General features: G+C 38.8%; 1 protein-coding gene across 2 annotated transcripts in view; it reads right to left on the reverse strand.

Moving 5' to 3' along the window:
* Positions 1-25,337, reverse strand: part of ATP8A2 (ATPase phospholipid transporting 8A2) — a 314,082-nt gene that overhangs the window by 121,969 nt on the left and 166,776 nt on the right. For both annotated transcript variants that reach the window (XM_056495071.1, XM_056495079.1), the window contains 2 exons: positions 22,467-22,650; positions 18,493-18,603 (listed from right to left, as the gene is read on the reverse strand). In XM_056495071.1, coding sequence (XP_056351046.1) covers positions 18,493-18,603; positions 22,467-22,650 — 295 coding nt within the window. The remainder of the gene's footprint in view (positions 1-18,492; positions 18,604-22,466; positions 22,651-25,337) is intronic.

A 25,337-nucleotide genomic window follows, 5' to 3' on the forward strand; every position in this document is an offset into this window, starting at 1 on the left:
GAAAGAGAACATTGGTAGTTACAGGTTTAAATTGCACTCAGGGTTAAGGTCTCTCACATGAAGTGTAACAATTGTCAGAAAAGTTGTTTTCATTTTTAAGAAAATTTTAAAACCTTTCAAGGTTATTTCTAATACAGCACAATTATTCTTCTCAACCCAGCACTGGATTTAGAATTATAACCAAGAGTTTCAATGTTTTATAAATCAGAACTATATACCATGAAGTAAACCCATTGCCGCTAAGCAATTTATACTTTGGCTAATTAAAAAAACCCCAGTGCACAAAAGTACCTCACAAAAGCATATTGCAAGCTCTTTCTCATGACAGAAAGGTCTCCTACTTGCCATATCCATTACAGACTTATTTCCCTTAGCCTGTTCTGCATGCTTTACCATCAACATGGCAAACAGATATTACAAACGATAGATTCCAGCGTTCCAAAAAACCCAAAGACAGCTGTATCACAGTAGAGTGAGTAGCTTGCCTTCTCACACTTACATTTTTAGTAATCCCTCCCTCCCACACCTTATACCAGATTAAGACAAAACAAAACCTTTGTCAAACTGGTAACACTTAGGAAATGATACCATAGTTGATGCTACAGTATAATAATATGACCAAGTTACTTATATTTATGGAAATCTTAAAATAACCTTCTAGCTAATCACAGCTTGTTGGCATTTGAAGGCAAACCCAAACCTTGCTCATGAAGACCTTAATCTACAGAAGTAGTTAATTAGATCACCTTCCTCACCATTAAGGATTATTTTTAATATTAAGGTATGAAGGTTCTAAAAAGTGTTACTAAGTATCACTACCTTCCTGTCAGCATCAAAATACAAAAGACAGGGAAACAGCAGGGTTTACACCTCTGAAAAGGCATGTTTTTTTCCAATCCTGGTACCTGGACTGTACAGAAATTCACCTGAGATTAAAGAACCAGCACAGAGAAAGCACTTCCTCTCTTCTACAAAAATTAGGATCCAAACATTCAGATGGGTACCCTGTGAGAATTTTTGAGAAAAAGTTGAAAAAAAATATTGAAAAGTACAAGGGGTAAAAAAGTTAAAATACTTAAAAAGGAGAAGGGTCTTGTGCTTAGCAGTGGTTGCTGCTGAGAGTGAAGAGTGAACAGAAGCTTTTGGCTTTTTTTTTCCTTTGTTTTTTAAGTAAAGCCGACTTATAAGCCTTCTGCAAAGAGTTCTATAGTTGAATAATTTAGCCCATGGATGATGCTTTATTAATGGCATGCTTCAGACGTTATCACCGGAAAACTGGATAGAAGCCCAGATGTCTGGTTTAAGACCATTTTTATTTCCTACATTTTCAAAACATTGCATGGGGCTTTAGCTGCACGATTCAGACGAACTTAATGAGAGTCATGCAGCTATGCCTGCATATGTTGCTTTGAAAATAGAAAAGCACTGGTTTGGGTTCTGCTTTTTTGAAGCTCTCCCTGGAGTGATTTAAAGGTGTTTTTTCCTCTCAGTCTTTTCTCTAAAGGTCTTCTACACTTCACCTCACCATGTCTGACAGATAAAGAGCTGACATTTTGGACACCTCATTTTTTTGAAGACTCTACTACTCTGGCCTTGTGTGGTATCAAGAAACCAAACAGTAAACTGCCAGGCAATTAAATTTTGCCCATAGTGTGTATGTACTCAATTTAACTGCAATGGGTTATTACAAACCAGAACAATGCTGTGGGCACTGAGCAGAGTTACAACTTGCTATCAACATGTGTCACTTGTTATGATTGATTACTACTTACTGTAAACCATTTTAATACCCACAGATGATCAAACTTAATATAGGTTATTCAGGTTCAAATCAAAACTTCAGTATATATTGTATTACACACCACACATCTCTATTGGAAAGCCATGCCATAAATCATACATTAAGGAAAAAGAGAACCATACATATGTATAATTTACAAGCTATTTTATAAAATAGCTTAGCTATATTTCTGCTGATAAGCTATAAGAGTAATTTTACTGCATTCCCATCCTTTCAAATAGCTGAAAAAAATTTCTGATTTTCTTTAAACATGAGTGTTAATCTTCCCCTTTCTGAGTTTATGAGTTGGTTGTTAAAGCAAGGGCCTGCTGGCAGTTTGCAAATCTGCCTTCAGGTCCAAACAGATTAAATCTGATAAAGGATCAGGACTTCCCTGTAACCTCTCAATTCTGCAGTGACATTTCACAGAAAAGGAAAGTGGAATATGAAGATTCACTTTTACATTTTCAATGCTTATATTTTATAGAATGAAATTATACAAGACACCATGTAAATACTTAAGTTCTAAGAGAAAAAGCAAGCAACACAAGCAGAATCACTTTAGGCAAGTCTAGATGGGAAAACACAAATACTGTGAAGAAAAAAGATCACCTGTGGTAAGTCAGTAGGAATAACTTTAAAGAACAAACAACTGCAGCTCAAGACTCCCTTTCTTTCATATAGGAAAGACTGACATATACACCAACACTAATGATGCATAAGCTACACTGATGAATTGTATTCATAATCTATGTGATAATTACAAAAGCCATGACCCCCTAGAAAACCCTCCAGAAGTTTGGAGATCCTCCTGATCCTGACCAGTGGTAACATGATAGAGACTATCACAGGCATGACAATGAGCCTGTAGGGCTCCTTACCTTCTTCTAGGGTTTAGCTGGAATGGCATCTCTTCAAATTTCCTGAATTTCCTAGGATCCCCCTGCCCTGGGCTCTAGAGAGACTCATTCTTACTAAAAACACACACGCAGTACAACTTGTGTCACCCTAATGACAATTTGTCATCCTTCAGGAATCCCCCAGATGTCAGTTTTTGGGTATTATTGAATAAATTATTTAGTGCACTGAAACACTATGGAAAAAGATCTTTCTATATTCAGGTGCATTAGGCTTTTGTATTCTTTATGAATGAGAGTGGATTTAGGCACATGTCCAAAAACATGAAGACAGGCAAACAAACTTGAGAGATAATGTGTCACCAGAGCACAGAAATTTGAAAAAAGCATCAAACTACCCCAATTCTTCCCCAAAATGTAAGCGTGTTATTTCCCCCCTAATTTCAGCAACTACAGAAAACAAATGGTTCTGAAGGTCAGTTTTCTGGTGTCTACCAACAAGATTGCCTTTTGACAAAACTGTCTTCCAACATAAATCAGTATCATCTCAAGAACATGCATATTTCTTAGAAAAAAAACAAAATACAATATCTCCAAGCTCTTCTTGACCTTTATAGCAATAGTTTACCTTATACTTTATATTACCATGTAAAGCAGGTGCCAGTACACCAGAGAAGTGACCACAAATGATTTGTTGCTGAAAAAAGTTGTCATTCTAGGAAAAAAGGAAACAGTGAGATGGCTGAATTTTTAAACTTCCTTTTCAGCAACACCAAGTAGGAACATTTTATACTCATACCACTGAGGCAATTCATTTGGCTGCATCAGATTAATTTCCCTAAGGCTACAGATATAATTTAGAAGATTTTATTCATATTATAAAATTCAGTAAATTATTCTTGTTTCAGGTTTCAGGAAATAACCACCACAAATTGAAATACTCAAAATATTAATTGCAGTACACTCGTTCTACTCTATTCCTTTTAAATTTTCATTAGCAACTGATTTCTTTTAAAGATGAGGAATACAGGGAATTACCAAGTCTGACACACTGCAACTATAGTCTCCTGTTGTACATACAATGGGGATTTCAAAATAGTTTGGGAGCAGGTTTAAGCAAGAGTAATGCAAACATGGAAATAGCTCCTCTTTGAGAAATACATCAAGGATACAAAGAGATGTGCATCCAAGGGATTCAGACCAAAATGCTTTTCAGGAAATAGCTGAAATTCACTAACCATTGATAGAATATGCTAAGTTATTCTCAGATGGAACTGTGCTAGACTTCCAGCTGTTTGAAGCACTAAGGAGAGACCTCTAAGTCTGTTTGAATTTTGGTGCTACTACTACAACTTGTCGGGTTTTCTCCCTGCTCCTCTTCCCCAAAACAATGAAACAGCTGTGACTGACAACTTTTATAAAGGTACCTTTCTGCTTTATAGCAGAATTAAACATTTTTATGGCTGGTAAAGCAAGACAGCTTCAGGTGGTATACACACAAACATGCACATTCAATCCTGAAGTAAGCCTTTTATGGTTTGGAAGGAAAAAAACCTACGAGCACAACAGAACAACATGTACATTTCTAAGACAATGCCTTAAACCTCTAATTCTCTGATGTAGTTGCAATCAGTCTCAGAGGATATATCAGTGAGCACCTGAACAATGCTGGTATTACCCCAAATTATTTTTCAGGACTTCCTAGAACAGCAAAAAGCCAGGTACCTCCTGATTTTGGTGACACAGCTGCATGAGCCAGGCACTCAGCAGGGAAAGTGTACAACCCTCAAAATTTACACCAGCTCTGCAAGTGTTGACAAGAGACAGAAAGGCTTGTTAAATTTTATTTTTTACAGTGTTTACAGTGTTATCTCACAAGATTTTTCTCAGCACCGAACTCCAAAAGACAAGATCAGGACATTTGCAATGGAAGCAGGAACTATTTTAATGCAATAAATAGCTATTTTTAAGTATATCATTCCTCATACACTGTTAAGCAGGCAGCCATCTGCCAAAACTGTTTCTCAAAATGAGATACATACTCACTGCAGGAGTTTATGTGACTAGTGGATGAAGCCTGGCAGGCGAAAATCTGTTTGTCCCCGTTTATTAGAATTAAATAGTAATTGCCTCTGTTCATACAGAAGACAGCAGACATTTGCTGCCCACTAGAGTGGCTTCCAGCTATACATCCAAATGGATAAATATGATAAAGTTTTATCTTTCTTCATTATTTTTAATGTAGGAGATGCAAGAGTACTGCTAAACTTCAAATTATAAAAAATGTGTGCAGCAGCAACTTGCCTTACAAATGAGAAACTTAACCCTGGGCTCACAAACCCAAGTGGAGGTTATTGTACCCAGCACTTGTATCATTTATTGTTGCTTTGAAGCTGCAATAAAGATGTGCAGATTGGTATTTTCACAAGAAAGTAATAACAAATTTAGTAACAAATCTCAAGTGGATACCAGTGTGGGTAAAGGGAGAATCATGACATGATTCCCCACTGACATACCAGTAAAACAAGTAGGAAGACAGAATCAGTCAACAAAACCAAAACACTCACCCAAGAAACCAGAGTCAGTCACCAACACACAGATTATGACGCAGTCAAATACATGAAGAGTGACAGGCAATGAGCAGCAGAATTGTGCTGAGTTTCTTAAGAAGAGATCTCTCAGATCATCGTAATTTACTGATATGGCAACCTGCTCTATAGGGAACAATGTTATGCTAAAAAAAAAAAATAAAAAAATCAAGCCTTTGGGCAGAGAAACTTTCATGCTCATGAGTAGCTCTCAGTGAGCATGGTTATCTTAATAGTGAGCAGGAATAAATCTCAATCATTAGAAACAATGTAGGTACCAGCAGTGTATTTGGGTGCCAAAATCAGAATGCTAAAAGTTCCATTATTCTGTGTGCTATTCCTTTTAAAATGCAAACAAGGTAAAGACTTCATTGCTGAAGAAACAATAGTTGCTCTCCTCAGGAAGGGAGGTAAGTTAAAAGGGAGAGCTTTGTGCCTATCCAAATGCCACCTCCCCTCCCCCCCAACCAAACTGGGCTTTACAAACCCCACAGAGACCCTTCACAGACCACCAACACACTCACTCCCCTTCCTTCACCAAGTCCAAGAAAGGAAGGTTTGCCAGGCTTACTTGTAACTTTTTACATTCCCCAAAGCCCAATACATAAGGATTTCCAATGCTAATCCATATTTCAAAATGCTCCACTTTCATTCTCATGCCTTCCCCACAATGCTTTCTCAGCACTATCAGTCAGTTTGAAGAGAATGGCAACTCTCACGTCTGGCATCCCTTGAAGCACTGTCCTGGTTTTAGGCAACACTCCTGCTTCTTCCCCTAGATTTACTGCTCCTACCTTCTTATTTCAACTCAGCATAAATCAGGCTGCTTAAAAAGTAGTAGTAACTGCTTCCAGAGAAATAAAGTCTGCCAGAACTTTCTCTGCTATCATTTTATCACTCCTCCATTGCAGAAATAGCTTGTATTTTAGCACAACCAGCTCCTCCTTGTTGCCCAGATGGTCTAACACACATTCTGAAAGATTTCCACATACATACACCCTTCAAATCACACACCATAAAATCCAATAATCGTGCATACATTTTGCTAAAACGACAGTCTCTGATGCATTCTCAGTTTTTGAGAGACCACAGTTTCTTTATGCACATCAACAGTATGTGACTGACATAGGGAAAAGTGTTTTTTTTTTGTTCAGTATGTCTTTGGGATCAACTACCACTTTTCAACTTCCATCCCTCCTTTTCCCCAGATCTGTGTTTGGAATGCCTTTGAGTAAGAGATACCCTGAACAGCCCAAAAGGGAAAAATTGCTTCATTATAAGTTTCCAAGCAGTTATGCTATGGAGATTACTAGGGATATCATGAAAACCAATCAATGCCCTTCATTTGCTCTACCTCTCCAACTTTTTTGTCTTTTCTGCAGATATACAACACAAGCAAAGGCTCCCATCTTAGCTTACTAAAATAACATGTAAAGTCTGACAAACGTCTATACCTCTGTCAGAAGAGCTGGTCCTTTCTCCTGTCCAAGGGCTCCTGAGTACATCAGGAAGGTCATCTGGCTGAATTCTAACCTTAAAGAGCCCATCCTGCAGCTGTGCAAACACTAATGCCTTGGCAAGGAAGAGAGGAAGGAACACACCCCTGGGGAGACATGAAGATCAGACTGCCCTTTTCAACAGCAGTGCACGCTCACATCGGATTAAAGCACAGCCCGGTTGTGGTTTCAAGTGATGGTGAAAGCACAGCCCAGTGACAGGTAGAGCAACATCCACGACACAGCAGGAGGGACTGGGACCTTCTGAGGGAAGTGGCACCTTGGAGGTGAGCACTGCACAAAGCTCCCAGTGGAGAAAGCTGCTGGACCCACTGCAAGAACGTGAGATGGTACCACCAACACAGACTGCAGCAGACAAACAAGGACTAATAATGCCACTGTAGAAGCCACAGCTTGAAATTTCCTAGATATCAGGCATTTTCATATTCAACAACAGAAAATAAAAAAAGCCACAGGGGAAAGTGGAGCAACTCAGTCTATCCCTACACTGTCCATTAATCAGGACATATTAATGGGCATAAACACATTTCCAAGTAATACAAAGCCACACACATCATTTTTAAGGCTAATGAATACGAGCTGACACAAAGCACAGGTTGAGTGTCACATTGCTTTGCTGCTCCAGACACCTGTCACTCCTTGGCAACAAAAGGGAGAAAAGGTCGAGACACTGTCAGCAAAATGAAAAGGAAGACTCACTTTTCTACCAAAATTAAACTTGACAGGAACCATCATCACAAATAATGCTGAGAGGTTCAGGTGTTACTGACTACTGAAGGTCTCAGGTTATACTGCTATTGAGCTGTGTATGTATTTTAGTCAGTTACCATTAATGAAATCAATCTGCATTGTCATTTACTAAAAAAGCATTACTTGGGGTTGGATGAGAAAACACAGTATTGGATTACTTTTCTAACATATATAGTAGTAATGCAGTTCATAATATATAATTTTTCTGAATCCCTGCAGAAGTTAGATACAACTAAGGCTAATATATTCCATCTCCTTCCTTTCCAAATGCATTCATGCAAAAGCAATTAAGGAAAGAAATCCAGAAAGAAGAAAGTAAGCGAAATAATTTTGTCACGTTTAAAAGCTGGCAGATCAAGTTTTGACCTTCTTCACTCCTCTGAAAGCAGGAAGCCACCAGTGGTACTTCATACCTTTGTCTTGATGGAACAGAAACAGATTGTAACATATACCCAAACATGCATCAAGAACACTTAGCTCTTGTTTTGCCACAGAATAGGCCCCTAAGCCTTTTGGGGTATAGTTTTGGGGTTTTAGCTTAAGCCCATGATTACTGACATTTATATTCCACATTTAAGTACACCCACAAACATGTGTTAAGAAGATGGTTGCCTCAGTCTTTAAGTATTAGTCTTGAATCTCCTCTCCCTTGTCTGACATAGACCTCATTACACTGGGCTGTGAATCCTGGATCAAAAAAACCCAAGAAATTCCATTGCTCCAGGATGTCTTTATTTCACAGCAGTTACACTCAAATTGCAATGGCTCATGAAAGGAATCAGGTTCAAAATAGTGAGGAAAAGGAGAAGTACTAGGACAACATTATGAATTGTCAATGGAGTATCAGGGGCAGGAGCTACAACTGACCAATTTTTGACATCTCGGTAAAGAGAATTGGATAACTCAAAAGTAAATCTATCAGTAAATATTGTAATTTACTATTTCTAGTGCATTTTAACATGTTCTAAATTATTTTGCTGAAAAGAGACAGAGGAGATGTAAGGAGTTATGAAAAGCAATTACACACTCTATTGAGCACAGAAGTAACAAGAAGCATATCAACAGCCATAGCTATCTGCAAGGACTCAACATCTCAGTACTGAGAGAAAAGATAACCTGTTTTGGACAGGTTACTCAGAGCTTTCACACCTGCTGTGGACTGTCACACAGCCCAATGCCTCACAATTCCTATTCAGTTAAGTGACACAGGATTCCCACATCAGAAGGGAGACTCCCAAGAGCACTGAGTGACAACACCTTTTTTAATGTCCCTAGCCACAGAGTTCTATCTCCTGACAGGGCTGATATCCCTTGGGTCAAATTCAGTCAAACCACTGAAGTGGTTTTACAGTAGAAGAGGCTGGAAAAGCACATGGGAAAGCACCACCTATGCTGCTCCAGATTTACTCTACATACTGATCATGGAAGACACAGTATAGTTTTTATCTCTGATCCTGCTATAGTAAAAAATTTGGTTAAAGATCGTGAACTTGGGCAAACAAACACTCCAAAGCTATACTCCAGATTCTTTTCTCTGACAAACTAAGATACATTTTATTTTAAATCCTTCACACGCCTTTAAACTAGGTTACAGACGCCTTTTATGCCTCCCAAGATGAAACAATCTCTAGTGGTTAATTAGTGAAACTGGATAGAGGTATTTTTATCATTAGAGCTCATCCAACTAAAAACGGCAAAATTATTTTCTAGCAGCATTTAAAAATGGAATCTGTATTCAGTTAAATTTTTTCTCTGTCCCAGCTTAGTTGGGTCATGAGCACATAAACCTAAGAAACCTCAAAATAATCAGGACCAGCTCAGTTCATTATAAATATACTGGAGAGAAATTCTATATTCCAAAAATTTGGTGACCCTACATTCCTAAGCTAGCATTCAGAAGGATTTTGGAGTTGTCTATGAAGTGGTATTAAGACACCAGGAGTTATTAATTCATTGATTGCATGCATCTGTACTAAGACAACCCCTTAGAAAATCTGATCTTTAGAAACAGACTCTAGCAGTGCCTCCAAAGATGCTAGGAAAATGCCCTTATCAATAATCACAAAGGAAAAGTTGCCAATGAGACTGCTGTTGGAGCTCAGGTAAAATTAGCTTTTTGCTTAACTTGCCAAGAACAAAGAGGCAAAGTATGAGGAAAATGCTTCAAGATGATAAAACTGAACACAAACCAGAATGTTTCAGTGTTATAATTAAGTCTCTTAGACTCAAAAAATACCATGCTGTAGTCTGACCTTACTGCTGGCAAGCAGCTGGCAGCCAGGCAGACTTCAGTTCACCAAGGGAAATGCAGTCCACACAGACCAGCACTTCTTGTGCTCACACAACAATATCCTAGCATGTGGCTTGGAACAAATAAACTAATTTTATTTCCAAATAACTGTCCATAAAGTAGAAAATGCAATTATTATTCGGTCACTTCAGTGAGACTGCTCACAGGCAAGCCACCACACATTTCCAGAAGTGGGCTCCAAGCTGAATTTCACACTGTGAAATTGCACAAAAGCATGCCTTACTGTGAACCAGTATTATACCTTGTTTGCAGCATTTCCAAACCCACTGTCATGCTGAAAATTGTTTTACAAAGAGCTGTGCAAAAAGAATTGTAGCAACCTCCTTTTCACACCTAGGCTAAGAAGTGTTTTTAAATACAATGAAAACATCTGAGTTTAACTGCAGCAGATACAGCTAATTGAGTAGAAGTAATCCTGCTTTTCTCTCCTCCAGAAGACTGAAATCTCCCAAGCTGTATTTAAGTAACAGAACACACACATTCACATGGTCATTTTAGTGCCAGTGCCTCCAAGATAAACAGGAGAATTAGACTCACTGTTCCAAATTGTCAGCAGTCACTGGCACCAGGGCATGTCCTCCTTTCTAAGCATTGTGTGTTACCATTCCCAAAAACAACAATCTCTGTGATGACCAGAGGGAATGGCCTGAAGCTGCCTCAGGGGAGGTTTAGGTTGGATATTAGGAAAAGGTTCTTCATCCAGAGGGTGGTTGGGCACTGGAACAGCTCTCCAGGGAAGTGGTCACAGCAGCAGCCTGGCAGAGCTCAAGAAGTGTTTGGACAACTCTCTCAGGCACAAGGTGTGACTCTCTGGGGGATATCCTGTGTAGGCCAGGAACTGGACTTTGATGGTCCTGGCAGGTTCCTTCCAACTCAGCTTATTCTATGATTCCATAAAAGGCAAGTAAGTTGCTGTAGAAATATATTTTGAAGATTGCTATTTAGAGCAATGAGGTACAGGCAGAAATGGAGAAACCTCACATCTTCAGCATGACAGCCCCATGGCTTATCTAGCAAAAAGCAAAACAAACAAAAAACAGTGCTCCACATATGCAGTATGCATAGGACTCTACTTTGCTCTCAGTTATTCCCATGCAGATGAGGAATGAAATGGACCAAAGGAAGCCCATTTCTAGGGATACAGGCCAGAAAGAAAATCAGCACCCAAAGGATATATTTCTGAATAGGTGTATTAACCACATATGCATCAATGTATCTGTAGTGTTGGATTTTAAAAAAACGTTCTCAAAATCTTCTCTTCAGTGCAGAACAGCATGCAAGTACTAAGCACAAGTAACTCCATTGTACGGTTTATTTAGACTTTCAACACCAACACAAACTTGAAATTTAGCATTCTCTGTACCAACAAGTAATGTCATGTGCACTGAATTAGCCTAGATGAAAGCATTACTTATTTAAAAAATATTTTTTATTAAAACAAGGGGTTATCCAACACTGAGCCAGAGCAGTCAATGATTTTCAAGTCAATGCTCAAGGCCATAAGAGGAGTTATATTTTACGTGAAAACTTTCAGCTTTTGGAAAGAAAGCTAGGCTGAAATTATCAACAATGAAGCCTTTAATTTCAAAGCTGGTTTTGTGATTAAAAAAACCTAGGCTTGGATTTTCCTAACTTTTGTAATATAGGTTTATCTTCCCTAGTAAAAGCTTCTTCACATTAGGCTCTCTCTCTCTTCTAAACATGAACTTGTATTTTTATTGGTGACATAGTTAAGGTGAAAAAAACATATACTGATGACAGGATTCTGGCTTTGAAGAACACACTGTTCTGGAGATGACTAAATGTTTCACATTGAATGTCCTCTAATTTAGACAACAGCATTATCATTGCTTTGATATAAGCCCAGCAATTTAAGATTTTTCACACCAAATAAAGCATATATCTTATCAAGGGTGGGGGGAGGTAGGAAATCACTGTACCATTCATATACATCTTACGTAAATGCACACAACAAATTGATCCAGGTACTCAGCATACTCTGTGTTCAATAAAATACCAGAATAGATCTCTTTTTGAAGTGTGTACTGAACCTGATGGGCATTTCATCTAGAGATCTTGTGACTATGCAAAGGAACTGGATTTATCATTTATAATATCTGGAATGTTAAAAAATTCCAGGCTATGTCGATTGCAGGGTGTAATCAAGGCAGTGCTCATAAATTCAGGGCAATGCTGATAGTTCCATCATGCTTGGAAAAAAATCAAACCCAGCCATTTCATAGCTGTGCCAATTTGGTTTTCTGGGAAGACGGACTGCACTCTCACGATTGACTGTGCAGTGCATAGCACTACAAAAAGAAAGGAAAATTAGCATGGATTTATCTTCATGACTGATTCCTTGTAAACCCTTGGGACTAACATGCTCAATTAGGAAGCCAAAAAACAAGAAGTCAATAATGGATTAAGGTTGATGAGATCAGCCTATACACAATGCTAAATTTCTTCAGACAAGAGAGGGGTTGAAATAGAGAATAAATTGTCAGTAGCAGCATATAAACCAGGTCCTGTAAAGAATTCAGATATATATTTAGAAATACATTGCAAAGCACTATCTGGACAATTTTGGATTAGGCTGGAAAACTGTATTTTACAATATTTCAAGCTGGCAGGCTCCCTGTAGAATCTGTTTCCTCTAACTACTGCTACTAAAGAATGTTCTCTTGAATTGGAGCTTGCAATCAGCTTTTCTGGTGGGCAGGAAGGGGATAGTGTTCTGTGTTGCCCTAGGTCTTCTCCATGTTAAACCTGTGTACAAGGCTGATGAAGAGTGCAAGAGAAAAATAAACACATATGTAAGACCTGTTCCTCCACAAATTATCAAAATACAATGCTGAGTTTCACAAGCTTTGTTCCTCACACTGTGTTAATTCTTGTGTTTTCCATGTTTTCCAAGTTCTGTACTATACCCTCCATAAATATTCTGCACTTTTTGAACTGATTAACATTAACTGAACTGAGAGCTCTGGAATTCTTTTATTTTACATGTTTCAAAAACAAATAAAAACAGAACAAAGTAATTTTCTTTCTGAATAGGATTCAGTTACCTTAAGACAGACATCTCAGTACTGCTGCTTTAGACAGGTGATGTCACAGGTCCTGTGACATATCTGCCTGTCCCATACTGCTTTCCATGAGCCCAGAGCTTCCACAAAGGTTGTTCACATGGCCACTACACAGATTTCTTGCAGGTACTTAATTTAAACCTGACACAAATCTTAAGGACATTGAATCCCACCTTTTGTCTACCTGATAGCACTTGTCTACAGAGAGTAAGTTATTATTCAGGATTGGTATGCATTTGTGAGAATCCAAGTCTAGATTCCCAAATGATATAACGTGGAAGTCACACACACATTCCTCCTTGGCATCACCATGATAAGAGCATTGTGCTAAGCTTACCACACCAACTAAGTACATGCACAGAAGTAACAATTATTAAATGCCTACTGGCATTTGAAGTATTTGAGCAGGCAACTGAATAATTTGAATAAGAAGACAAGACCGCTAGCAGCCTTTGTTCTTGTTACCCTTGTTTGAAAGTTTTGCAAGCAGATGTTCTTGTCCTTAATTCAACACTGAGGGAAAAGACTGCTCTTATTTTTTAAGAAAGCTGCTTTATATGACAACAGTTATAGCACTTCAGTCCTCAACTTACTGCAAAAATCCCCATGTGTAAGGTTTTCTATTGCCTGGCTGTTACCTAAGAGTGGCAAAGTCAGCTGGAAACCGAAAGCACAGAGATTTGGTAAAAGTCAGATCATATAAATCAGGGATAAGCACATAGAAGCATTAGAGCTGTATACTTTTTAGTACCATAACAGGTACACTCATTTCTGCCTACCATTTGGAGAAAAGAGTTGAAATTGCCATGTCTGCTTTCCACATTTTTTAAAATACCTGTTGTGTTTGATGGGAAAGCAAGAAAACAGGAAAAAACAAATGCAAGGTCTCATGCAGCAACATTTCATGTGTGCTTTTGCAGCCTGTGCTATCAGCTTGTCTGAAGTGGTAACCACTAAGAGTGTGTGCAGCACTTAACGCCTCTCACTGCCAGACCTTGCTGACTCACAAAATCACCTCTCATTTAAAAGAATATTTCTCTAGGCATTGTGTTTACTCAGAGCTTTTGAAACTTGGAAATTCAGCTCTAGAAGAAATATTATGATCTTTGTGTTTTGTTGTTTAGAATGTTTATCTTGTTTAACACTGCTCACAGATTAGACTTCACTTTCAGCATCTACAAAGAAACAGCTTTCTAATCTAAGCTTACAATTTACCTCTGTATTCTTAAAGTAGAAATTAAAATTATGCTGTAACCAAGGTAGGCACATTATACTCTCCCCTTCCCACTTGCCATTGACTTCTTTGTCATGGCCCTACACTGCCAGACCTTGATACTGGGGCCATCTATTTCCACCCTGGACTCATTCAGCAATATATAATAGAAAAGTGCTTCATATTAAGTATGTTTTGAAAAACCAACATGCTCCAGTGAAGTACTGAGCACATTTTTCCTGCACACTGAGTTGGCCTGAAAGTTATCTTCCATGCTACTGTTTCCACAGAACCATTCCCAAAGGTCCTGAACTCTTACCTGATATTTCTGATACCACCTTTGATCTTGCTGTGTTTCTACTTCTCCGAGCATGACATGAAAGCAACATTCCTGTATTCTTTTACATTTGAAATCAGCTATATTTCAAAGCTCTGATGTCAACAGGACAACTTTATATCATCTCTAGTTAAATATATCTGCTCAACAGATGTGAAACAGATCTTTTGTTTCACTACTCAGTTTGAAGCCAGCTACATAAGTAATTGAACAAAATAGTATTTTGTGAGTATGTCCATTTGACTTGTCTGTCAAATGTTTAAAAGCTGAAACCCTGTCACTGATCTTCCACCCCAGGATAATGCTGAAAAGGTTGGCTTTCCTTAGAAATGGATTTAGTGCATGCTGCTGGTGCATGCAGACATGGGAAATATAGGAATGGACACCAAAGAGAGGGCTTTCTATTTGCATTTCATCCCTGCAGCCATCTTGATAGCTTTCCATGTAGGTTCCCCTGCCACTCTTAGGACAGACCCAGCATGGATAGTCAAGAGTGGGGAAGAAGCAGCAATTAATCTGTCAACCAGCTCTGTGGATGGAAAGGCTGGATTCTGCACCCCTTTCGATAGGTGAGTCCATAAGTAATGGAACCTCAGCTTTATACTTAAAGCACCTTGGCAACAGTGATATACAAGGCTTCAGGAATATGGCTAAGAATCATACCAAAAGGACTTGAATTTCCAGGATCTGCTTCTGCTTCCAGGATTTTCTTGAGCTTTTTATTTATACTTCACTTAGCTTTGTATTTTCAAAAATCAAGGGGAGAAATCAAGGAACAGCAGGAAGACAAGGATAAAGAAATGCTAAAGGAGAGACCAGGATAGAGAAAGGAGAGGAAGAGAACTTCCAGCTGTTAAGCCAAGACAAAATCTTCTCAGATTTCACTAAACAATTACTTTGATGACTTAAAAATTCACCTTTTGAAAAATACTAGGAGGGCCTTTTCAAGAGAGGGAAAATAACACTCTCATCTCCATTGTATCTGCATTCACTAAACCACAAGGCTTGCTGTCTGCTATACCACCTCTCTAGCTGCATGGAACTATCTTAATATGGGCACACATTTTCGCCATCAAAGCAGATGAAAACAGCTCCTGGGCCCCATCTCTCCACAAAGAACTGACCATTGCAGAAAGGCAAGCACCAGCCTTAACTCCACAGCACCTCCTAGGAGTAAAGCCCATGATGACAATTACCTGAGTATACTTTTCACAAAGCCGCAAATACTATATTTTAACCCAGAAGCCGAAAAAAAAAGCTGGTGAATTTAATGTTTCAGAGAATGCAACACTTTGGATCCTCCAGGTTTAAGTGTACATAGCTGGTATCAAAATGAACTTCTAATGTATGAGGGGTTTTAGTATACCAACATTGGGATGCCAAGAAAACAGACGGCAATATGCTCTTCTCAAGCATTTACCATGGTTTAATTAAGTTAAATCTTAATGCCTTAAGTTGCATGCCTGTGCAAGTTCTGTCCAGATGTTCTGCATGCCAAGCTGGACTACCACCTCCTCCTTCTCTCTGGTATTTGCAAAGTATGAGGGAATGAAAGTTATGATAGCCCCAGTGCCTCTCTGCTGCAAAAGCCATTTATATAAGGCTTATATGTATTCCCCAGGTGTTAAAACTCCACTGAAATAAAACAGATACAAATAACAAAGGTGTAACTGGCAGTCATATTCATGATGTGCTTTTTCATTCAATTGTATAAATATTTACTTAGTACAATCCTTCTGAAGATACTTAGGAAGTAGCTCAAGTTCAAATCCCTGTTTCATTATGATGCTAAAAGGATATTCCCCACACACCACATATCCAAGCAGAAAGCATGGGTAAATATTAAACTCATCCAGAGCACTGGGAAACAATCAGGAACACACCATACACACAAGCAACAGTGCAGAAGTGCCAGGCATTTAACTAACGTTCTCTCAAGCTGAAGGATTTATTCCCCTGTGGAGCACCTCTTTCATGAGCATCATTCCATACCACAAACTGATCAGCACTGCCAAGTCTCATAGCACATACACAAAACTACCTCTCTTTCTTTGTGGAAAGCTAAGGAGGGAAGTAAAGATCTCTTCTCTCTACCCTGTATCCCTAGGATACCAAAACTGTTGTCTCCTGGGTTTCCAGGCAATTTGACTGGTTTTGCACAGTTTTGGAGGGGAAATTCCTTAAGGCTGCCAGTAAAGGAAACTCACCAGGGAAAACCAAATTGAGCTCTTCCCATTGCTGCAGGATGACAAGATTATTTCTGCCACTTCACCTCCCTTAAAGCCTTAAACCTGCTCCCAACTTCTATGCAGCACAAGCACAGAGAGTTAACTGAGGTGCAGGGCTGCATCTTGTAAGACATTTTTCAGTGCTCAGGTGTTGGATGGAACTGACTTGTCCTCAGTCATGGACATGAGGAGACACAAAAGCTCATTTGGCTCAGACAGTGTGCAGAAAGAACTGAACACAGACTAAGACAGTGGAGAGAACCTCTGACCTCATTCTCAGAGCAACTTGGATTTTATGTATCAAATAGCGATATCTGGCTAATAAAATTCCACCCTAGGGTAAAATAATTGAGCTACCTCAGGATGGAGGTCCCAGAGAACTTCACTTGTATTCAACCCCTTGCACAGTTGCTTATATGGGAAGGCATAGCTTTGCCATACACCATTGGATGTAGAACTTAATTTACTTGTCAGACTGTAGTAAAAGAAACAAATACACATGGTGCTATACTAAGCTAGAAGCAGGGCTTCCAAAACTAATTTTCAAATAGAAGAGAAACCAAGCAGGAAATCATGAAGCTATTAAGCATTTTCTGAAAAGTTCAGGCAAAACCCCAGCAACACCCAGCCATGGTCAGTAAGAAATACACTTAGAAGAGTTCTTTTTAAAGCTCTTTATATTTTCTTTGCACAATAATAAATATTGTTATCTCCAACAGCATGTAAAAACCTTTTCTAAAACTATGATATACAGGATAACAGTCAATTCAGAGATAGCACAGGAAAAGTGGAACAACTCAGTGGACAATATTTTTCCCTAACATCATACACAGAAGATGATCAAACCCTGATGGAGCCAGGAATACTGACCATCCTGATCATTATATGACTTACTGAAGAGCAAAATATTACTCACCCACTATCTCCTCTAATTGATATAACTACCTGCCTAATTATAAATGTTGCAATTTTCTGTTAACCTCATTCATGGCTGCTCAACAGTATGAGGAAATAGAAAATCTAGTATATATGCACATATATTAATAAAACTGACAAACATGGTGGAAATTGCTGCACCAGGTGATCACTTGATACTCAACTGATCAAACCACTGACTTCAAGTTCCTTGAGTATTTCTAACTAGGCAAAAGTACATATAAAGTACTTATAAAAGCCTTCCTGATACATCCTAAATTCAAGACTATATTCTGCAGCATGAGAACTACACTCCTCTCTTAAGCATGATGAAATTGAATGGTAGTAACAGTACTCAGTCCTCTTTAAAAATCAGTTTCAGTACTCGACATCTTCCAGCAAATTATTTTCAAAACACAGCTATGTCTTAATTATTAAATCAAATAACTGATTCATTTTGCAAATGAATGTCATCTCTTCCTAATTTTAGTTCCAGCTAATATATGGCCTCTGTAACTTGGAAGCAACAGCTGTAGTTTTGCATCATTTATCTGCCTATTAAATGCTATTAAATGAATTTTGCTTTAAATGCAGCCCCAAACTCAAGTTTTTATAAATATAAGCACTAATTGAAATATTTCCATGAATATAAAGATGCTTTCAATAAGAGTGTTTGCACAGAAGGAATGAACTTTGTCTCTGACATGTCATATCCAAAGCTTCACAGCACTGAAAACCTTTGGTCTTCCCTCAAGTGAACTGATTTGAGGAGGGAAACTGAATTTTACATTGTTAAACATGGAAAAAAATGGCAGTCCTCCTTGCTCAATCGATTTGGGTGAGCTTTTCTAGTTACAAGAGATGATTTAAGGAGTAAGCACCAGTAAATAAGCATCCATTTAGCTTCTCTTACCTCAATAATATATAAAACCACATTTTTGTAGAAGCAGTACAGTATGCATTTGGTAACTCGATTGTAACTCCAAGCACCATGGACCAACAATAGCTTCTCCAAGTAGGAAAACTGAAAGACAGAAAAGAAGTATTTACACATATGAAAAATTGCTAAAAAAATTGGTTGAAAGTAAACATCTGTCCTCAAGAAGAAGAAAAAAATCCTCAAATCAGCTCTGAAATCTATTCAAGATTTAACATAAGATCCATGCCAAAAACAACTCTTAAAATACTTAAAGCTAAAATCTTTTCTGCAGCAAAACTTCGGAAGATTCTAAAAAGTGGTTTTAAATGGCAAAAAGTCTTCAATTGTTATCACCATCCTGATGGCAAAAGCAATGTTTCAGGGCTTACAAGGTTCAGAATCTCCTTTCCCCGTACAACCCAATAATCAAAACTGTCTTGAGCTGAAACAAAATACACAAGAGGGGAACAAAAGTGGAAAAAATAGATGCATTTATAGAGAATAGGTAATTACATTAACATTTTCTGCACACAAAATGTATGTGATTGGGTGTTACATAAAATATTGTATAAAGCAAATGCATTTGCCAAAAGGGGCAAGTAAATGAATCTTGTATAACTGTGTGCCTTTTAATGCTAGCTTGAACTCCAGATGGAGTTCAAACTCTGAACTTTTGAAAATGGAGTTTTATGGAGCCAGTGTTGTAATCCAGGCTCGGAAATGCATAATTTTCTAGTCTTGGTTTTGTTAGTGAACCTTTTTATGACCTGCAGCATTCCACTTTTGCCCAGTTACCTACAGCTTAAAGTGATGACAGTGTTTACTGTTTAGCATGTGGGTACCTGAAGGGATCCTGGACACTAAGGTATTTGCTTTGCCTCCTTTTCCACAAACTGACTTGACAGGAAAATCCCAACTTCCTAAATTTAGATTCTACATAATTTATTTTAACCAAAACTTATCTGAAATTGAAAGCTATAGTAATGAGTTAGGACTGCCATGAGGCAGCTCTGCTCCCATGCTTTCCAGCAATGAAATCACTGAACCACAAATCCTGTAAGGACAGCCTCTCTCCCACGCATCAGCAACTCAGATTTGTTGGGATATGCCAGCAGAGAAGGAGAAAAAACAAAAGTGAACCAGGCTTCACTGTTCTCTGCTTAACTTGAGCTAGAGCTATAACTGGGACACTCCCAAGGGAGTAGCTGACCTGCTAGACCCCTAATGCCTCAAGTTAATATGCACGAAAGCTACAACTTATCTCATTAAAATCACAACCAAAACACTACCAAGGTGATGGAAAACTTGCCACAATGGCCTTCAAAGTCATCCCAAAGTTCTTGTGGAGAATAATCAGACACAACCTGAGAATCTCTCTCTGCTGAATCTAACAAGTGACATTCCTGAAAGCTAAAGGCAACAAAAAATCCTACCATTAACTGCTCTTGTCTGTGCTCTCATGAAAATGAGTGCACTGCAGAGCACAGCAGGGAAAATACTCAGAGCCTAAAGAACACACTGAACCTGCTCACACTGGTGAAGAGGCCCATTAAGACATGGCAAAGAAATAAATTTGCTTTGATGCTGATATTATACAAATGCACAGCTGCTGGCACAGAGCAGTACAGATGGGCTCTACCAAGATACTGTCCTTGTTTGGATGTTCCTGTATTTACAGCATTTTGAATCAGCAAGGAACATTACAACGATCTGGCCAGCTCACCTGTGAAGCATTCTGTGTAAGTTTTTACAGTTGTCTCTATATCAACCCTAGCATAACTTCTTTTATACAGAGATTATCTTCTAGAATGTATCTTGACTAAAGGATGAGATGATGGCATGTTGGGGGGGGTTTTAAGACAGTGAAAAGGCATCCACAAAACAGGCCAATTTTTCCAAAGAAGAAAACTGAAACAAGAACATTTGTTGAAGAAAGAAGCTTCCTTAATTAAGAAAAGGAAACAGTCCCTAGACACCAGATGTTCTCTGAATTAAGATGATAAAGCTATTTAATGAGAAAAAAAAAAAGTTCTTTAAATCCACTACTGTCTAACTAGTTAGGTCATTTGATTTGGGAATTCTCAAAATAGAGGTCACTGGTGCACTATCATTTCAAGGGAAAAGGATGATTCAAACAGATGCTCCTTGCACCTGTGGAAGCTATTTCAAGTGGAGTCAGACACAAGTTGGCTTTTTATTTTTGTTTGGTTTACGCTTTGATTCTCCCTGGAATCCCAAATGAGCCTAAATAGCGACTCTCTCTTCTCTAAGTGCCTACTTCTGGCAGCACTGCATTTGAAATAGCATTTGAACACGAGATGCTACATTACAGTGGTCGTCTTAAGTTACTCAATAAGAACATACTCTGCCTTCAAGGCATGCACATACAGTAATGTTTTAGTGGGAGTTATATGTCTTCACTGAAAGAAATACACTCCACAAAGATCAAGTTTTTCTTTTGATCACTAATTTACTTTTTTATTAAGGCACATACTACCTATTTCATATTGAACTAAAAAGATTGATTGTTATTGTCAGTAACTTGCTGACTGGAATTTAAACCACGAGCAACTCCCATGTTCTAACACTAAACTGGAGGAGGTTTTGTTAATGCAAAAGCAACACATTTCAACATGGAATTACTTCTCCAGAGTTAATGCTACTGCGACACAAAAGAAATTACATATGTAGGGCCTTCTATGGACAAAACCCTTGCTACTTATGCTTAGTTACTAAAGCAGATGTAATAAATGATCTGAGGAAGTCCAAGTAGAGAGCATTCCATTAAGTTATACAGCAGAAGCTATATATAATCCACTGAAATTAAAAATGTAAAACTCATTACAAGATACCAGAGACAATGATTATGGCAGTTCCCATACTGGTATGTATTTGAGATATGCTACTGTTTATGACAGAAAAACTTGGTAAAACTGCCTAAAATTCTCAAGATAGATTTTGTGAAAGGTCTCAGTTTTTCAAACCTGAAACCGAGTGCTCCTCATCAGAGGTCAGAACAGAGCAGCAATACAAGACTGCCACTTTGCTTCTCAGCAGGGTTAACACAATAAACACTTATCTGTGCATACAGCACCATTATCCCTGCCTTTTCAAAGCCTCACCTGCTGCTGGAAGCTACCAAAAGATGGTAATGTTTCATGTCACTTGGTAGAACAAATCTACCAAATCTACCTAGACTACACCCTGCCAGAAGGAAACATCAGAAGATGTCTCTGCTTCCTGTCAGCTCAATCTGGTTTTGCCCTGCATCAGTCTCAAACACACAGAGCATCTCAGGTTTAAGCAGTGTTCAGAGGATATTCAGCAACTGAGGCATCTTCTTCCTTTCTGATTTTTCTTTCAAAGTCTTGATTCTAAATTGTGATTTCTTCAGCATAACAAACAATGCTTTTAACTCCTCTTTTTAGCTAAAGTAATCAGTTCTGAATTTGATGAACTAGTTTAGGAGCACTCACCCAAATAATGTTCAAAATAACGTATGTCAAATGAAAACACTGGCCAGCTGTCTAGAAGTGTGATCAGTTCTTGGATGCAACACAAGGTTCAGGGGGAATAAAGATAGAAGAGACACTTCAAATTATGAACTGACAAACAGCCAAATTCTCACACACCCAGTTATAGTACCTACTCATAGTAAGAGAAGAGTTAGCACCAAGACAGATCAGTTATTTAAAAGCATATTAACACAACCATCACAGAAAGTGCTTCCCCCTGATTACTGAAGAACCAAGATATTGTACAGTTGTCAGGAGGAAACTAAAACTTTGAAGAGAGAAGGAGCTTTGCCCTGAAGAATACAAAATCATAACAAATCCCCAAAATATATCCAAAATCAAAATCAGAGATGCTTCTGGCTTGAAGGCTAGGAGAAGCCAGTCAAGCACTACATGGCTGCACAGTGCACTTCTCACAAGATGATATGGCAGTTGCTCATTCTTGCATCTGACCTGTGCAATGGCATAATCCGAGCAATTGGTTGCCTGCATGCCCTCATTGCCACTGATCCCCACTCCAACGTGAGCTGTCTGGATCATTCCTACGTCATTGGCACCATCCCCAATGGCAAGTGTTATGGCATTGACGTGTTTCTTGACCATGTCTACTATTTCAGACTTCTGTAGAGGAGATACTCTGAAAAGGAGAGAAAAAGGTGTCAGTTTCTCACATGCTGAGCTATGTGCCTTTCCCACAAGAACAGCTGTAGCCTACATTTAGATGTAATCAAAGGCAGTTGCTGGGAAGTTCCTTTATTCTAAGCTTCAACAACTAAGCTTCAGAACCCATGCCAAACTATTTCAGAAGAAAAAAGTAGCTTTAAAAATAGTTTTACATTTACCTACTTGCTGATATTTGATGCAAAAGAGACCAAATCTATATGAAAGATTTCAAAGCTTTGCTTTTCTTACCCAGCCCCTCCTAACTGGCATAACACCGGTGATGTTACATTGGGAACATTGAAGTGAGTTTCCTCTTCAACTATGACATCTTACAGATGAACAGTGCAGGATTCCCGCCTCCTGGCACCACCATCCAGAAGAGATTGAGAGACATTTTCAATGGTTTGCAAAAGATACTGCAGGCTTAGTTCACTAACCAGTTCTGTTTAACATCTTTATTACTGATCTCAATGAGGGGATTGAGTACACCCTAAGTTTGCAGATGACACCAAGCTGGGTGAGAATGTAGATCAGCTGGGGGGCAGGAAGGCCCTGCAGAGGGATCTGGACAGGCTGGATAGATGGACCAAGGGCAGTTGTATGAGGTTCAACAAGGTCAAGTGCTGGATCTTGCACTGGGGTCACACCAACCCCAGGCAGCACTACTGGCAGAGAAGCTGCCTGGCAGAAAAGGACCTGGGGGTGCTGGTCAACAGCAGCTGAACATGATCCAGGGTGTGCCCAGGTGGCCAAGAAGGATAGTGCCATCCTGGCCTGGATCAGCAGTGGTGTGGCCAGCAGGGCCAGGGCAGTGACCCTGCCCCTGTAATCAGCACTGGTGAGGCCACACCTTAAGTGTAAGTTTTGGGTCCATCAATTCAGGAAAAACAATTGAGGAGCTGGAGTATGTCCAGAGATGGGCAACAGAGCTGGGGAAAGGTCGGGAGCACAACCCTTATAAGGAGCAGCAGGGGGAGCTCTGATTGTTCAGCCTGGAGAAAAAGAGGCAGAGGTACATACCTACCCACCCTCTACAACCACCACAAAGGAGATGGTACTGAAGGGGGCTTGTCTTGCCCCAGGTAAAAGATAGTAAGAACAAGAGGAAATGGCTTCAAGTTGAGCCAGGGAAGGTTTAAATTGGATATGAGGAAAAAATTTAGGGAAAAGGTTGACCAGCATTGAAGCAGGTTGCCCAGGAAAGTGGTGGAGTCACAATCCCCAGAGGTATTTAAAAGTCGTGTAGATGCAGCGCTGAAGGACATAGATTAGTGGTGGACTTGTCAGTTAGAATTATCTTGAAGGACTTTTCCAACCGTAATGATTCTACTCCCTCCTCCAGCTGACCTCCCCGTTTCCCAGGCCATCTTTCCAATCTCAGACTATGCAGGTCAGATCAGAAAGCACAAAGTTGCTTCCTGATTTCACATATGTCTTGTGTGCTGGTGCAATTCTGACCTCGGTGACATTACTCAATTCCAACTCAAAAGACTGACTCTGTGATATCTGAATATCCTTATCAGATTTATTGGCAGTTACTTTAACCTGATTCTTCTCTCGTATCAGTTTCAAGTCAATAAAAATTCATGGAATTCAGAGTTGAACTAGTCTAAACCTAAAAGTGGAAAAATACTCAGGACTACTTTTCTAAATTGGATAAGACACCCAAATGCCCTTTTGTCATGGTAAAGGTAGATCAGGTTACCAAATCATATGAGGTATTTTGGAAATACCTACATGTAGATTAAATATTTCCATTCTAACCCCATCTGTACAAACAACCCTAATTCCTTTCACCATCCGTTTTAGTTAAAGTTCCAAATTATTTTGTATGTCCTTAAATAAAGCTTTAGACAAAACTTTTCCACATCTCAAGTCAGCCACATACCACTCAAAAAAACAAATGTAACTGATATCTAAAAGCTTTACTATTAAAAGAGTAGGGAAATAGGGAGCCTGGAGAATAGGGGAGACAGAAGTTTTTTTACATGGCATTTATTTTTCAGAGTTTACATCCTGTGAGAGCAACTAAAATAGACATTTATTACACCCATCTGGATCACTAAAGATAAAAAAAAAAAAAAAAAAAAAAGCAGAGTTATCTTGTTCAGCATTATGCTTTATGGCCTTGGTTTTGTTTACTAAATACCTAAATAGGTGTTTTATTAGTAAATCACTCTTAAAATAACTTGATAAATAATTCAGGAAAAAAGAAACTTGCAAAGTTCAAACCACACATGTGAACTAAAACACCTGAGAAATCTAGCAGCTGTCCTGTTTCTAAAAGCCAAATACAGGAAAAAGTTGACTAAACTATAAAATTTATTTAATACCATTGAATAGATCTATTAAGCACTCCACTACCTGACAGTGAAAACACTACTTGGCACTGTAGAGGCCCAGTTAAATTATCAACACAAAGTCCCAACACACCAACCTATGGAGCACAAAATGTTTTGGTTTTTATTATAAATCAGCTCTGAGCATCATCTACACCAAATTTTAACTTCTTTCTCATACATGCACACACATGCTCCTCCCTCTCCCCCAGTACTCACATAATAAAATACTAAAGCATGGATCAAGAAGTCAAAGGGACTTCAAGCCATAAAATGGAAACTCCAGAGGGACTTGGGGCCAGCCGTGGAGGGTTTGGATTGA

The sequence above is a fragment of the Oenanthe melanoleuca genome, chromosome 1 (genome assembly GCF_029582105.1).
Source record: "Oenanthe melanoleuca isolate GR-GAL-2019-014 chromosome 1, OMel1.0, whole genome shotgun sequence".
NCBI classification, from domain to species: Eukaryota; Metazoa; Chordata; class Aves; order Passeriformes; family Muscicapidae; genus Oenanthe; species Oenanthe melanoleuca.